Source organism: Ixodes scapularis, unplaced genomic scaffold, assembly GCF_016920785.2.
Source record: "Ixodes scapularis isolate PalLabHiFi unplaced genomic scaffold, ASM1692078v2 PGA_scaffold2__306_contigs__length_199485367, whole genome shotgun sequence".
Taxonomy (NCBI): Eukaryota; Metazoa; Arthropoda; class Arachnida; order Ixodida; family Ixodidae; genus Ixodes; species Ixodes scapularis.
Genome location: NW_024609857.1, coordinates 18,530,226 through 18,543,877, shown reverse-complemented (window position 1 = coordinate 18,543,877; position 13,652 = coordinate 18,530,226). Strand labels below are relative to the sequence as shown.

The window sequence follows — 13,652 nt, the reverse complement described above, 5'->3', positions numbered from 1 at the left end:
TTGTTTTTTTAATACGAAGATTCTAAATCGGATGCGCATCGTTATGATTTCTGCACTTCTAGGATGGTTAGTGCCCGCAGAGTTAGTTATCGCCAAATATAGGCCATCTCAAACACTTCCTCTGGACACCATTAAACTTTGTGCACATATAAAGCCTCGCATATCAGTCGGGCATAAAACCTTGATCCGTTAAGCTCTGGATGAGTGCGATGCGTATGCTATATTACAAGAACAAAAAAGTTACTGCGCATGATCAAAACGAGTCTCATGGCCCAGAAGCTAACCATGCCGATATTGAGATTTCGATTTTTAGAATAGTCTAGAAGCAGAGCGTTACGCTCGGCTACGTGTTCAGAGCGAACAAACCAACCTGCGTAGAATATTGCACTCCCGTGTCAGTGCCTCATGAAGCAATAAAAAATAAAAAAAAGCTAATCTGGGTGCACAGATGGATGAAGACAGGAAAACATTTGCGATTCGTTTTCGTTAGCTGCAGCCCTGGATGGCCGGAAACAGCTGAAGCGGATGACAAGAATACAGGCAACCCAGGCTTATGAAATGTTCTGCCGAAAAACAAAACAAAAGAAAAAACATGGTGTTTTCAACAACAACAAAAAAGTGGATTCCAAAGAAACGTTTAAATAGTTTTCCTTTGACTAAATACCGTCTGGGCTCATTCCTCGACGTCCATTGAACTTCAGCGTTGGTTGTTACAGGACATGCCAGATATAAACGAGAAGAATTACTCTCCTCACCCCGTGACCAAGATTTGCCTGTCTCGTCTTCTTCTGTCGGCTGGTACCCATACGTTCACGTGCCCGGGTTGCCCATGCTCCGAGCACGTGATGGGTGCGTGGATTATTTTAGCCGTTAGAGTCACCACCGCCCAGAATGATGAAAGCCCGAACTCTGGGATTCTGACGTCATCCCTGTGAGATGGAGAAAAGACCCCGATTGGATACGAGTGCAGCGTCAGTGTTCGGCAGTGACTCGTGTCCAATCGGAGGGGCGCGTCGAAAGACGCTCCGCAGGTGGCACACACTGACTCTGATGACGGTCTATGTAGGAAGAGGAGGTCGTTCGCAGGTCTTTGGATATTCTAGGTGATGTTGTCGAAGCTCGGTATTCCGAGGAGAGTCGTAAGCTGAATTTAGCTGATGTTGATGGGCGCCTTTAAGACCGCATAGCGAACGCCACCGAGTGGACGCGCCCCAAAGAGGCGCTTGGCGTCCTTGGAAGCTTGTCAACTGACTTTGATCTAGTAACGTTGGATTACAACACACTCCAAAATAAACACTGACGCGGACGTTAATGCAAAATCGTGAGTCATTTTTTGTGTGACGTCTCGAATGTACAGGCCTCGTACCCTCCACTTGGAAGTTCACTCAACTTCTTCCTTCAGCACTTTTAAAAGGTACGCCATTATTTTGGCACCTATGGTCTCAACTCAGATAATCATAGGAATCAAAGTTGCCAAACGGAATTTCGAAAACGCTACAACTTTTGTTCAAATTTTGTTTAACGGGTACTTAATTAGGCAACTAAAATAACTTGTTGAATATTTTGTTCAATATTTTATTATCTTGTTCAACAGAGTTGCTGGTGCCACACCGTATGGTTACAGTGCCTTCGTTTTGTCAGAATGTGTGTCTCATGTGGCTGGTTGGTATATATCGCACAATTACTGCTAATCTGCGACCGGTATCTCTTTATTTTGCAAACACAGATCCCCTGGTGTATATACTGCTTTAACTTCGATGCAACGATACTAGACCTGCTCAACTGGGAAACTCGCCAGTGTGACGCGAAGCCCTCACCCCTACCAGATCCGATTGGATTACAGTGATACCCGTTGGGCGATCAGTTTGTTCTTTTAATTTGTTGGTTAGTTGGCGATACATAACCTATACGGCGGCGAAAACGGAGCTATTCCAATATGTCTAGTTCGCCTTGAAAACACGGGTCACGTCCAGTCCTCCAAACCACTTTTATTTTGGTTTCGCAACTCAGTTGTTCTAGAAACGTTGTTGCAGAGTGAGCAACCGGAAACTCGGCGCAGCTGCGCGATTCGGTGGGACGGCGTATTCCACCAGATGTGAGTATTATACCGATAGACTCGCCAAACAGAGCAGTTAGATTCGCATATCCAGGATGCTCATAATTTACAAGGGTCACCGAACAATAGAAGCGTGCCACCCTCGCTGCGCTTGGTCACCGCTGGGACCTTGTAGAGTTTACTCCGAATCACACGCACAGTCTCAGCGGAGTCGATCCTACGATCCAATAAGAAGCTCTTACAGCTGCAAAAGATTTAAGGTTCATTACTGCAAAGCGATCACTCGCAAAACCTTGTTTTTTTATAAGAAATTGTTGTTTTTATCAATTTTTGATTTATTTTGCTTACGACCGGCTCACTTCTGCCAACATTTAACACACCCTCTTCCCTAATATTCGTACTCCTGGGGCCCGATGAGATGAAAATAAAATGAACGACTGAACAAATTAATTAATTCAAAATTGAACACCCACCGGGTCGATAATTAAGGAACTTCGCACACATCTTCCGGCCCCGACACTTGAGCACGTGTGATAAAATGTCAGACACGGTTTCGTTTGAATGCATGCTAACGATTGCTGCGCGGTTCGGGTATTGAAAAATAATCTCAAACCTGTCCTTCTAGTTTAAGCCTTTATGCGTGTTTCGGCCTCTTTGTTGCGCAAGTGTTCTAGAGTGCATGATATGATATGTGATAGGGGTATGGAGGAGACGAGAAAAGAGTGTAGGCGCTTTAAAATAACAGGAATAAAACACAATTTCTAGTTCTAAAAGTAAGCATGTGTCAACGGCGTTTTTAAAGACATGCTGTTCTTGTAGGCCAAATCAGCGAAGGAATTTAGGATTTTTGCTAACTCGATATGCATAACAACTAACATAACGACGCCCACTCTAGCATTGCAAACGCTTTGGAAAGACCCACAGATGTTTTAGAGCAGTACAGGGCCGGAAGCGACCACATTAAAAGGGTTTGAGCTCGACGAATTGCAGCACACTCGGCTCTGAATACGAGGACGTAGAAATAATCCACCTTCGTTATCCTCTGACCTTAGGTGAGTGAAATCCGGTTCTTTTCTTCCAGTTGATCTTCCGTTGTGGAACGTATTTTTATATCGCAGGCAGAATTTTGTGTTTGAAATTCCTGAGCGCATAAAATTACATAATAACAGCCAAGATTAGCCTAATCAGCCCTTATTAAAAAGTATACATTGAAATGATTGGCTTCTTTTCACAGAAATATGTATTCAAACAAGATATATTAAACTTTAAAAAAGACACCTAAGACTGCCTACGTGTAGGGAATGCGAAAACATACCTACACGCAGCGCATTCGTACCAGCACCGCGCCACGTCTTCATTTTTCACACGGCGCTCCGGCGGTGACGTCACGCTCTCCCACTGCGCAGGCGCGGTACCGCCTCCGGCTCCACGGCTTCCGTGACGATGCATCTGAGTTGCTGTGCATTTCTTTGGGTTTTATTTCGGAGGCGCGTCCGCTTTGACATTTTAGCGCCCCGCCGGCTTTCGTGAAGAAACATTTGCGTTTATGTGCTTTTGGCCAAGGGAACTTTAGTCACCGATTTGATCAGCCAATGGGAACTTAGGTGCCGTTTTGTCTCTGCTACAGACAACGCCAGCTTCGCTCCATGGAACAGTTAAAGAGGCAGTGCAACAATATGCAATCGGAATGTTTTTTTGTTTTTTTTTCACTTTACACGAGCTTACATGCACTAGTGGGACTCAAGGGTACTCACACGCAACGCAACTGGCAGAGAAACTCTTTTGTTGCTGTGTAATTTCAATGACAAGAGCAAGCGTTTCCATCCAATTTCTCCTTCACGAAACTTTGCGACGTAACTGGTGGATCGCAGTATCCTCCAGTGACGATATTTGAATGCGGCTCATAAATTGCACCAGACAGGCACGTAGCCAGCATTTTGGTTCGCAGGGGCCCGCCCATGACAAAATGCTGTAGGAGGGGGGGAGGGGGAAAGGAGGTCCCAGCAAATTGAAATATTTCGGGGGGTCCCCCGGCTACTTGCCTGGCACCTGAGCATTGCGTGAGCACTCCATTTGGGCTCATGATAATCGATTGTTTGAGGACCATTCGGGTTTTTGCTTCGTGTCTAATTGGTGCAATGAGGACTATAGCAGAACGGTAACAAAGTATGGAACACAGCGCGTGTACTGTGCCTTGCCAAACCCAGCGCATGACAATGATGAACATTGGCGGCACAAAATCGGCTCCAGATCACGTGGCCGCTTCTTCTGGATGCGAGTTGAGGGAATGAACGCTGCTCGTTTTTCTTTAATTTGTTCTGAGACTTCGATTGCGTGGGATGGAAACGGACGGCTGTTTCCCAAGTCCCTAACATCAAGTTCCATTCTCCCCTTTAATGGTTTCGCTTTAATACGTCGTAGCTAGCGAGGAAGACTTTAAAAAGATGTTTAAATGGCTATGTCCTTGCTCCGCTACCAAATCATCTGCACACAGTAAAAAAAAACAAAAAAACTGTGTGTGAATGGGATAAAAGGCGATTGAATAACAATTCCGCCACGGATTTTTATATATATATATTAATATCCAAGTAACTCCGTCGACAAGTTCACACTTTTACCGCAGAAATTCTACCTTCCAGGAATTACAGTTCGGTCATGTTGGGAAGCGTCGAATCTCAAGCCCTTGTCGCTACTTTCAAAAAACATTTCGTGGGCAGGTCTTATGCCGCCCTGAAGAACGGGCCGGGTAATACTTTTCACCAAGAAGAGCTTCACCGAATTTTTCAATCAGGTAAGTTGTGCTCAGTGTTCTTAGAACTGAGCTTCCTCTGTTTTATATTTGCGTTTCCGGAGTTAACACATCAATCAAAAAAGGAACGTTTAAAACATGTGAGCGGAAAGAAATACTCTACAAAGCATAAGCGTGCGATCCCTCCTCGATTTAGGGAAGCCTAAGATTTGTAACGCAGGGGTGGTTGTCGGCTGTGCTGTCCCATACTTTGATTTTATCCGATCATCTGCACAACTCGTGCCATTAAATAGACCACGTTTGTAAAATTTTAGTTTTGGCTCACTGTATTAAAGCAACGTAATATTCCCGAGGATAGTATGATCGTACGTGAGACTCGTAGGACATACTAAAATAAAATGTTACTCTTTATATAAACACTTCCTGATTCCTTGGTAACCTTTCGCATTGATCTTAATTATCAGCCCCTGTAATGTCACCATTCCCATGCACACTTTCGCATTGAGTCCAAACGACTGTAACGGATGAGGCTAAAACAGAACTCCTTACCACGTTGGTTATATGCTTTCAAAGCGAACCGTCCTGATATTGCGATAACTTTGTACAAAGCGTTACGTTCCACACGCACCAAAAATGTTCGCGATCATTTAATCCTGTAAAAAAGAGGTTGTTTTTTAACGAACGACTTTTTTACACCCTCTTTAACATATCTTTAACGTGTGTAGGTGTAACTTGTAAACAAACTTAGCATCCTTGGTTCTACCCGCTAATTCAGGTACCAAAACCGTGTTAAGGCGCGTGTAAAACGAATGTAATGGTGACAGTTTTCATCACACCCATGGTCAATCATTTATTGACAAGACCAAACTTTGTTATTACGACGGCCAGCAATAAAAACATCACGATCATTTGGTTGGCTCCTTCCCGTAGCAGTATCTGGATTGCACGACAATGGTTGTATTGTTTATAATCAATTCTGAAAGCTCAAGTAGAAACTACTGCTAGGATTATAAGTGCTTTTTTTCGAACTCAAGCACAAGAGGTAAGATGTGATTATCGCAGCAAACTTGTACGTATCGCGTTGCAGGTAACCTGTTAATGCACCTATAGTTACTTTTTTGTTAATGAAGTAGCGACCTAGTTGTCTTTAAAGAAAAGGAAGGATGAAAACATTTTTTTAATTAAATACGCAACAGCTACTGTCTAATGAAAAAAAGAACGACGCCTTCGGAGCAGCAAGAAAATTAAGCTTTACTTGCAAGCTGAAGTAATGCGTTGCACTTTAATAACGTTAACGAGTAACTTACTTAACTACTGTTTGAGGGAGTAGCGAGTAACGGTGTCGAGTTACTTCATTTCAGTCCCTTGTGCATGTGTGGCTTGCAGTTATCCCTTCAAAGTGAAATACAAACTAAAAGTGCAAACGCATAATTCATTTTTGGGTATTGCTCTCCGTGAGCCATCACCAGCGAGCAAGTAGGTTTTTGTCAATCTTCCTCTTCGAAACGAACAAAAACAGATCACCTCTTCTTCGCACTAGTGTTGCGCACTTTATAGAGTGTTTTCTAGTCGATATATATACTTCTTTAACAGAAAGGGGACTTCTGTTACTGTATTTTAGCCCTTGAGACAAGTTGTTGCCTAAAGGGGTCGATAGAAAGAGGTAAAATGGGTAAATTATTTGGCGAATTGAATAAACCTTGGTGCAATACCTATATTGTTCCAAGGAACCTTTTGGTCCAATAAACGCACATAATCAAATAAGATCATATGAGTATATATACGAATAATAAGTGTATGTAAGATATTATAAGAAACTGGTCACAAGTTTCGCATAACGTCTTATATAACATTTTATGGTTCCCATCTCTTTTATAAGGTTCTTAATGCTCTTATATAATCTTTTCTGGTCATGTACGTTTTTTGAACCAGATATCTTTTTTTGCATGTCACAGTTTTCACCAGGTAAATGTTTTTTTTTTTTACTTTTTTTACATTCAATTTTGAGCGACGTAATGTATATGAGGAATTGACGCTGGAGCTTAATACCGTGAAAGTTCGATGAAGCCATTGCAGTGGACGCTACGGGACGAGAAATGTCGCCCTTGTACACAGTTTCAAACCGAAATGTAGACCGAAAATGGTGTCGTTATCGCAACCGGCAGAGAGTGGAGGGATACATCACTTAACGGACTTTACCGGCTTAGACTCCGATTCAAGCCGTGTGCAAAGATGACACTTCTCGTCCCGTAGCACCTACTGAGTATTTCTTTTTTTTTTTCAAATCAATACTTCATGGCAGGGATAGGCCGCATCGCGGTCGAGGGTCAATTCTATAAACACAATATGCTTTGTAAGAAAAAACGACGAGCATATTAAAACGTTTTCGTTAGTTCGCTAACTAAACTCTGAAATACACCAAGCTAAAACAACATAACCTATTTGTGATAGTTCACACTACGTTCAAACGCAGATTCTTTAGAATCACCAAAGTTTCCCTGGTTACGTCACCGATAGCTTTCGGCAAAGCGAGAGAAGCCAAAACCTGTTTACTTTACTGAATTTGAATTCCGCAATGTGTCCAGTGTCTGTCCTCAGGAATACGATGAGTATGAAGATTCAGGAATCGTGACCACAAAATAGAGGATACTAGAACTTTGGGATGCAGTTTTCAAATGATAACGCACAATTGTTAAATCGGTGAGGGTTCAAGGTTAAGCTGGACGAAAGCGTAAATCTCATGTGCCTTCCACAGATTTGGCTCAGGGCAAGACACTGCTGGAAGTAGGCGCCGGGCCGTTGGTCTGGTATTCTTTCATGTCCTCTAATCGATTCGACGACATCGTGCTCAGTGACTTGGTCGAAGACAACAGGAAGGAGCTGGAGAAGTGGCTGAACAAAAGCGAAGATGCCATCGATTGGACAGACCGTGCAGAGCAAGTCGCTGCCTTGGAAGGCTATAGGTACATACATCAGCACAAAAAAAGACACGAATGTTTAGGGGTATTAGAATTTCTTACTTCCCGTAGAATAATGGAACACAAGAACGAGCACATGGAAGTAAAGAGCCAGAATTGCCGTTCACAGGGAAATCTAAAAAAGAAACTCTTGATGAGCAATTATTAACGAAGAAAACGTTCTAGGGCTATCTCCTATGTATAACGATATAAAACGTAAAGAAACCATGCTCTCCCATTGTAGTTCAACCAAGCTTCTTTAGACAAATACTTTGTGCCCCTCCAGGAATCGCACTACGAACCACAGGCTCTTATGTCTGAAACTCTTCACCTAACCAATTGAGCGAATAGGATGAGTGTGGTCACAGCAGTTTGTTTCCGCAAGACTATATGTTGTTCCAGCGTAGGCAGGTGTTATGTGGGGTCACGTTATCACGTAAGTATACCAGAGGCTACGAGAGCAAATATTCAATAGAGGTTATGATATAGCATAGACTATATTTACGTGACGCCACGTGACATGAATCCCTTATGTCACATGGCACAGTGTCATTTAAACTAGTCACGTGACATTATTTTGCATTACCGCATGACGTCATGTGGTCACGGTTGCACATATAACGTGGCAACGTGGCCCATAGTAACGAATGACGTAAAAGGTCACGCTACTTACCGTAGTATCGCACGAAACGCCGTGGCTGCCTTCCAGAGAAGCCGCGGTGGCTAGTCATTGGTCAGTTGCAAACATTTTATCTTACCATAATACTTCAAACAAATCCGATTGACAAAAAGTGCGACGCATCTTTGTGTCAATTTCCCTAGCAAAAAAAAATAAGCAAAATTAAAATAGGCAAAAGGAGCGAAACAGTTTCAAACATATTCAAACAGCTTCACTCGGAACACACTAAGCATTCTGCGTCACTCAGATTATAGCAAATGATTAAGGTATTTTGTTTACAACATCAAGTGTTTTTTTGGTTCAATGCTGAACCGACCAGGTTTGTTCAGAAGGTTGATTGTGGCTCACAAATAATACGGGATCTCTGGGTTACTAGATCGCTCGCACTTGGTAAATTTACATCCATCGACCAATAATCGAGTTGTGGCCAATTCATGAGGTGGCAGATGACTTTCAGCGTTACCAGTATTCAAAGCACGGTTTGTGCCCCAGATATTGGCTAACTCCGGCGCGTGGTTTGGATTAACCTTGGCGGCACCACCCTGCGAAAGAACAGCTATACTATTTTTCTGTCCAACAGTTGAATTACATTGACTCTTCGCTGTTAGAGTAAACCTGTGGGGTGGATGTAAAAGCGTTCGCGTGTCTCATGCACTGCCGATACCATCGGTTTTGTCTGAACAGTGTGTAAAAAGTTGAGGATACACCTTTTGTAGTCTTTTTAATAGCTTTCTCGTAAAGTGATTTGTTTTCACTTTGGGAGAATGTTTGACTTAGGGTCCAAGATCGGCTCTAATGCACGAGGCAAAGTGTTATTTATACATACGTGCATTTCTTCAGTGAGCGTGATCCAAAGGGGTTTTTCGCAGCTAACTTTAAGAAGAAATATGCAACCATCAGTTCATTAGTTGTCTTCGCCATGGACGAAACGCCACGCACAAAACTAAATTTTAATTTATGTTAAACATGACGACAGTGTAGGATAAGTTTAAAGCCCCTAATGGGAGTTTTGAAGCTACATTTAACTACGTTCGTTCCTGCAATATAATCGTATTTTCCCCTTTAAGTGGTGAACATCTGTCAAGCAAGATATCTAGCAAAGTGCCGGGGACGTATTGTGACGACCAGCATGCTCAAGGAACTAAGGAATGCTTTAAAAAATCCCGTTCAATTTCCGCGCGTGCCCGTTTTGATATGAATGAGCACTGCACCGCCGTGCGGTTGCTTATCACAACTGCGTTATGCTCGCGAAAGGTCGCAGGCTAGCCGTGGTACTTTCCTGGATAAAGTTCTCACCTAGAGCGGAGAAATCAGAAGCCGACTGAGGCTTACTAACCTCATGGTGTCAAACAAAGAAAGCAGTATCGTAATTGATATAAAAAAATTACCTAACCCCAGAGATTTTCAATATGACCTCGAGCATCATTGCCCAATGTGAGGCATCGTAACAACATACAAATCCATTGCCACGTTCTTATTCTGCTTCACAGTGACCTCAAGAAGGGGGCGTCGGAAATAATGGAGCGCACACGTTCCTCCATCCGGAAGGTGGTTCCCTGCAATGTCCTGAAACCTGGAGTGCTCCCCGAAGAACACAAAGAAACCTTCGACGTCGTTCTTTCCTGCAACTGTCTGGAAAGTGCCACGGCGGACCACGAATCCTTCCGAAGTGTTGTTAAGAACGTTGGATCACTCGTCAAACCCGGTGGCTTGTTCCTTCTGGGCGGTATCGGTGGTCTGAAGAGTTTCGCTGTGGCAAGCGCCGATTGTAATATGGCGAACCTCACCGAAGAGGTGATTAAAGGAGCAGTGGCAGATGCCGGCTTTCAATTAACACTATACCATACCAAAAACATGGAGTTTGGTGGGAACGCTGGCGTATTCTCGTTTATCCTCGTGGCCAGTAAACCTAAAGTCGGGTAGGGCGCCATCAGTTTGTCTGTGCGGCGTAGTTCCTTTAACAGCTGGGCTCCATATTTCCTTTGACAGCTGCTACGCACCCCTCCCTACCACAACGCGCGATCAAACAGAAATATATGTTAAATGGTTCCTCGTTACAAAGCGAAACGGACTTAAATATGACCGATCTGGACCTCGTTAATGGAAGCAACAACTCGTAGACAAGTCTGCCATTTTGGAGTGCTAGGAGACACTGGGCTCCTTCGATTTACCTGCCCTAGCCTGCACCTGTGCAAAAAAAGTGTAGTGGAGTTGACTAAATAAAAGAGCAATGTACTTCCGTTCGTCTTTGGGATAGGCTGCACCTGTGAATTCAAAACGGCGGTGTGCGATGAGTGCAGCTGGCGGACGAGGCGCATGTAAATCGAAGGTTCACTGGCACACTAGCAGTTTGGGTACGAATGCTACAATTATACCAAGTTAAGAAACAAAAAAAAAAAGAACGTTATGCTTATTCTGAAAAAAAAACAAAAAAACATATCTTATAATAATAAAGTTTTCCTTTGCTCACAAACGAGCTTTTTTTTTCTGACTCTTTCTTTGCGCATGATTCGACCGAGGGCTTTGCAATAGGGTGTCGAACCGAACCGGAACCCGAACCGAAAACCGGATCAAAACCGTTATTTGTGACCGAACCGGAACAAAACCGAAACCGAAATCGAACGCTTCATACTGAACCCGAACCGGAGCGGAACCATAATCTGATGTGGCGGTTACCGGTTCAACGAAAACGGTTCAGGGCCAATTGTGTCAATAATTGGTCTAAATGGGAAAAGTTGAGGGCGTATTTTTTTTTTACGTTGCCAAGACTAATCTTGCATACTGTGAGATATTTTTACATTTCGTTTTTATTGCAAACGTAATAAAAAATACATCATCGTCTGGAGAGCTTCAACTTTACTTTGTTTCTTGGATCGACCCTGACGGCGCGCTAGCGGCGGCGGCGATTTCAAAGCACCGCTTGGCCACTTGGCTACGAAATGTCAGTGTGTCGGAGAGGATTGCGCCACTCTAAGCACGGAGGCCTACGCGTCCGCGAATGTTTGACCTCAAGATGGACCGCAGTTGCAGTCGACGAGCCATTTAGCCAGTCGATCACCGAGAGCGCACCACGTGTCCTTCCGCCTTCCGCTTGAGTGCAGCGTGGCGACACGCCGAAGGAGGGTGGACCGCGCTACATCGGCAGTATAGTTTGTAGGGTCGCCTGTGGTCCATTTCAATGAAAAACAATCTTTTTTTCAACTTGTTCGGAGTGTTACGTCAGAAAACGAAAGAAAAACGAAAAAGATGGGCCGTCGGAGACTAGGTTACTCGGCGATGATTCGCCGACGCGCCGCGCCCTGGAAGGAGGCCAGGGGGACGGGAACGGGGGGGGGGGGGGGGGGGGGGATAATTTTTGTTTTGATGTACGTTTGTCAGATTAGCAAGGTCAGCATGTCGCCTGTTCAACCATTTTCTCATTTTTGTTTGAAGTCCTCTTTCATCGCCTTCAACTGAGCATTCCAGAAACGTTGTTCGCTGCGGTGGCATTATCAGAACTTTGTTCGGTGGCTGACAGTTTCAAATGCGAGTGCTGTTATAATATTATGACAGACGTAACGTTAACAATCCATGCTATGTAAGTGTTTCTGAGTCCCTCAGACCGGGTCATTTGCATAGAGCGTTGTTTGGGATAAAAAGTCAAAGTGACTAGACAAAGCATCGCCACCAGATCTTTAGAACAGCGTTTTTCCGCCGGAACCCGAGGCGCTGTTGGCACTGTCAACATGTAGTCCCATTTCATTATACGTGTGCGCTTACGTGCCCGGTCATTGACACATCGGCCAGTCTGGCCGATGTATACACGACCACAGCTTAACGGGATTCGATAAACTACCCCAAATGCGCACTCGACGTCCCTGTTTCTCTGTTTTACGGCACAATTGTTTCCTCTCATTCCCCGGTCAGCCACTTAGGGGCATATCTGTGACATCTTACTGGGCGCCGAAAACAGGTAGCATACATAAAAAAAACACGTGTCTCCCGACCAATACAAACAAAAACGTATAAAGGGCAAGCATTCCAGCTAGATACCTTTTTACGGTTCACAAAATCACAGCCCAGCGTGCGATCTCCACAGCTCAGCACGTGCGTGTTTGTCACTTCGGAAAGCAAGCAAAGCACGCGCTATACGCCCGAACACTAAAAATGGCACCGGCCACAAGCTCAATTTTTGGAAAGGTCTATAGACCCATCCCGAAAATAGGTCCTCTTTTGGCAGAGTTCGAACTACTGCGCAGCTGCGTGCGCAAAATAAGGCATAAAAATGGAAAGCAGATCGCTTATATATATAGTTCCCATAAGAACAGTAATATACAAGTAATAGCCTTGCCACATTAATGGTGTCTCTTGCGCACGTCACTGTGCAGGGTTTTTATATCTACCTGAAGAGGGAGTAGTGTTGGGATGGGTCTATTGCAAGTATCTCGTGACTAGAAAAGGCCGCAGGAAGTGCTTGGTCAATATTCGAAGGTCGAGTTGGCAACGGATTCGAACCGGTTCGCGCTCATTAAAACCGGTAACCGGAGTAATATTATGTGCACTACCTAAACCGGAACCGAACAGGAACAAAATACAATGCCACTCAACCCGAACCCGAACCGAACCGAAATAATGGCCGGTTCGACACCGTGCTTTGGAGTTTTTAAAGACTCTTGTCAAAAGAAGCATATACATCTTAAGTTTGACTTTAGCCTGCCATACTTCACATCAAACGATTAAATGTGTTTACTGTAATTAGTTTCATGTGTGATTAGATTACTTATGGCAAATTGTATTCAATGAAAAGTAGTTATAATGGTAAAGGCTCCCTGAGGATGTTTCTGAGATCGCCTAAATATGGCGAAACTCACACTTGGAGGTCTAAGCATCCTAGAAATTCATAAATCGTAACAATGCGCGGTCGACTTCCTTATTTAAACAAAAAAAAATTTAAGACGCTTAAAATTCTCTGTAATGCCGAATTAGAGCGCAGCTCTTGAGTAGGAGGGGGGAGGGTACGGAGGGGAGGGTATGCCCCACCTCCCCCTACGTACCCTCCCGTCCTCCTGTCCTGCTCCCCTTCCATTTAGCAGAAACTTTTCGCTACATTTTTCGCTAAATTAAGCGGAATTTTTTCCGCTAAATTTACCGCTGAATTCAGCGGGAAATTCACCAACATTTTCAGGCTAGATATAGCGGGAAATTTCACTAAAAGTTTCCCGCTAAATTAAG

The 13,652-nt window shown here is 43.9% G+C and overlaps 1 protein-coding gene across 1 annotated transcript; it reads left to right on the top strand.

Annotated features, from left to right (window-relative positions):
• Positions 1 to 4,500: 4,500 nt before the first annotated feature.
• LOC115318482 (indolethylamine N-methyltransferase) lies at positions 4,501 to 10,364 on the top strand. The gene is made up of 4 exons (XM_040218913.3): positions 4,501 to 4,549; positions 4,680 to 4,847; positions 7,561 to 7,768; positions 9,932 to 10,364. Exons 1-4 carry the CDS (start codon positions 4,501 to 4,503, stop codon positions 10,362 to 10,364), a joined length of 858 nt encoding a protein of 285 aa, XP_040074847.1.
• The last annotated feature ends 3,288 nt before the right edge of the window (positions 10,365 to 13,652 follow it).

Bases quoted from the DNA above. Each gene is read 5' to 3' on its own strand.
- LOC115318482 (XM_040218913.3), top strand. From the start codon at position 4,501: ATGTTTAAATGGCTATGTCCTTGCTCCGCTACCAAATCATCTGCACAC. The intron at 4,550-4,679 runs GTAAAAAAAAAC...CTTTTACCGCAG, and splicing joins TACCAAATCATCTGCACACA to AAATTCTACCTTCCAGGAAT. The intron at 7,769-9,931 runs GTACATACATCA...TCTGCTTCACAG, and splicing joins GCTGCCTTGGAAGGCTATAG to TGACCTCAAGAAGGGGGCGT.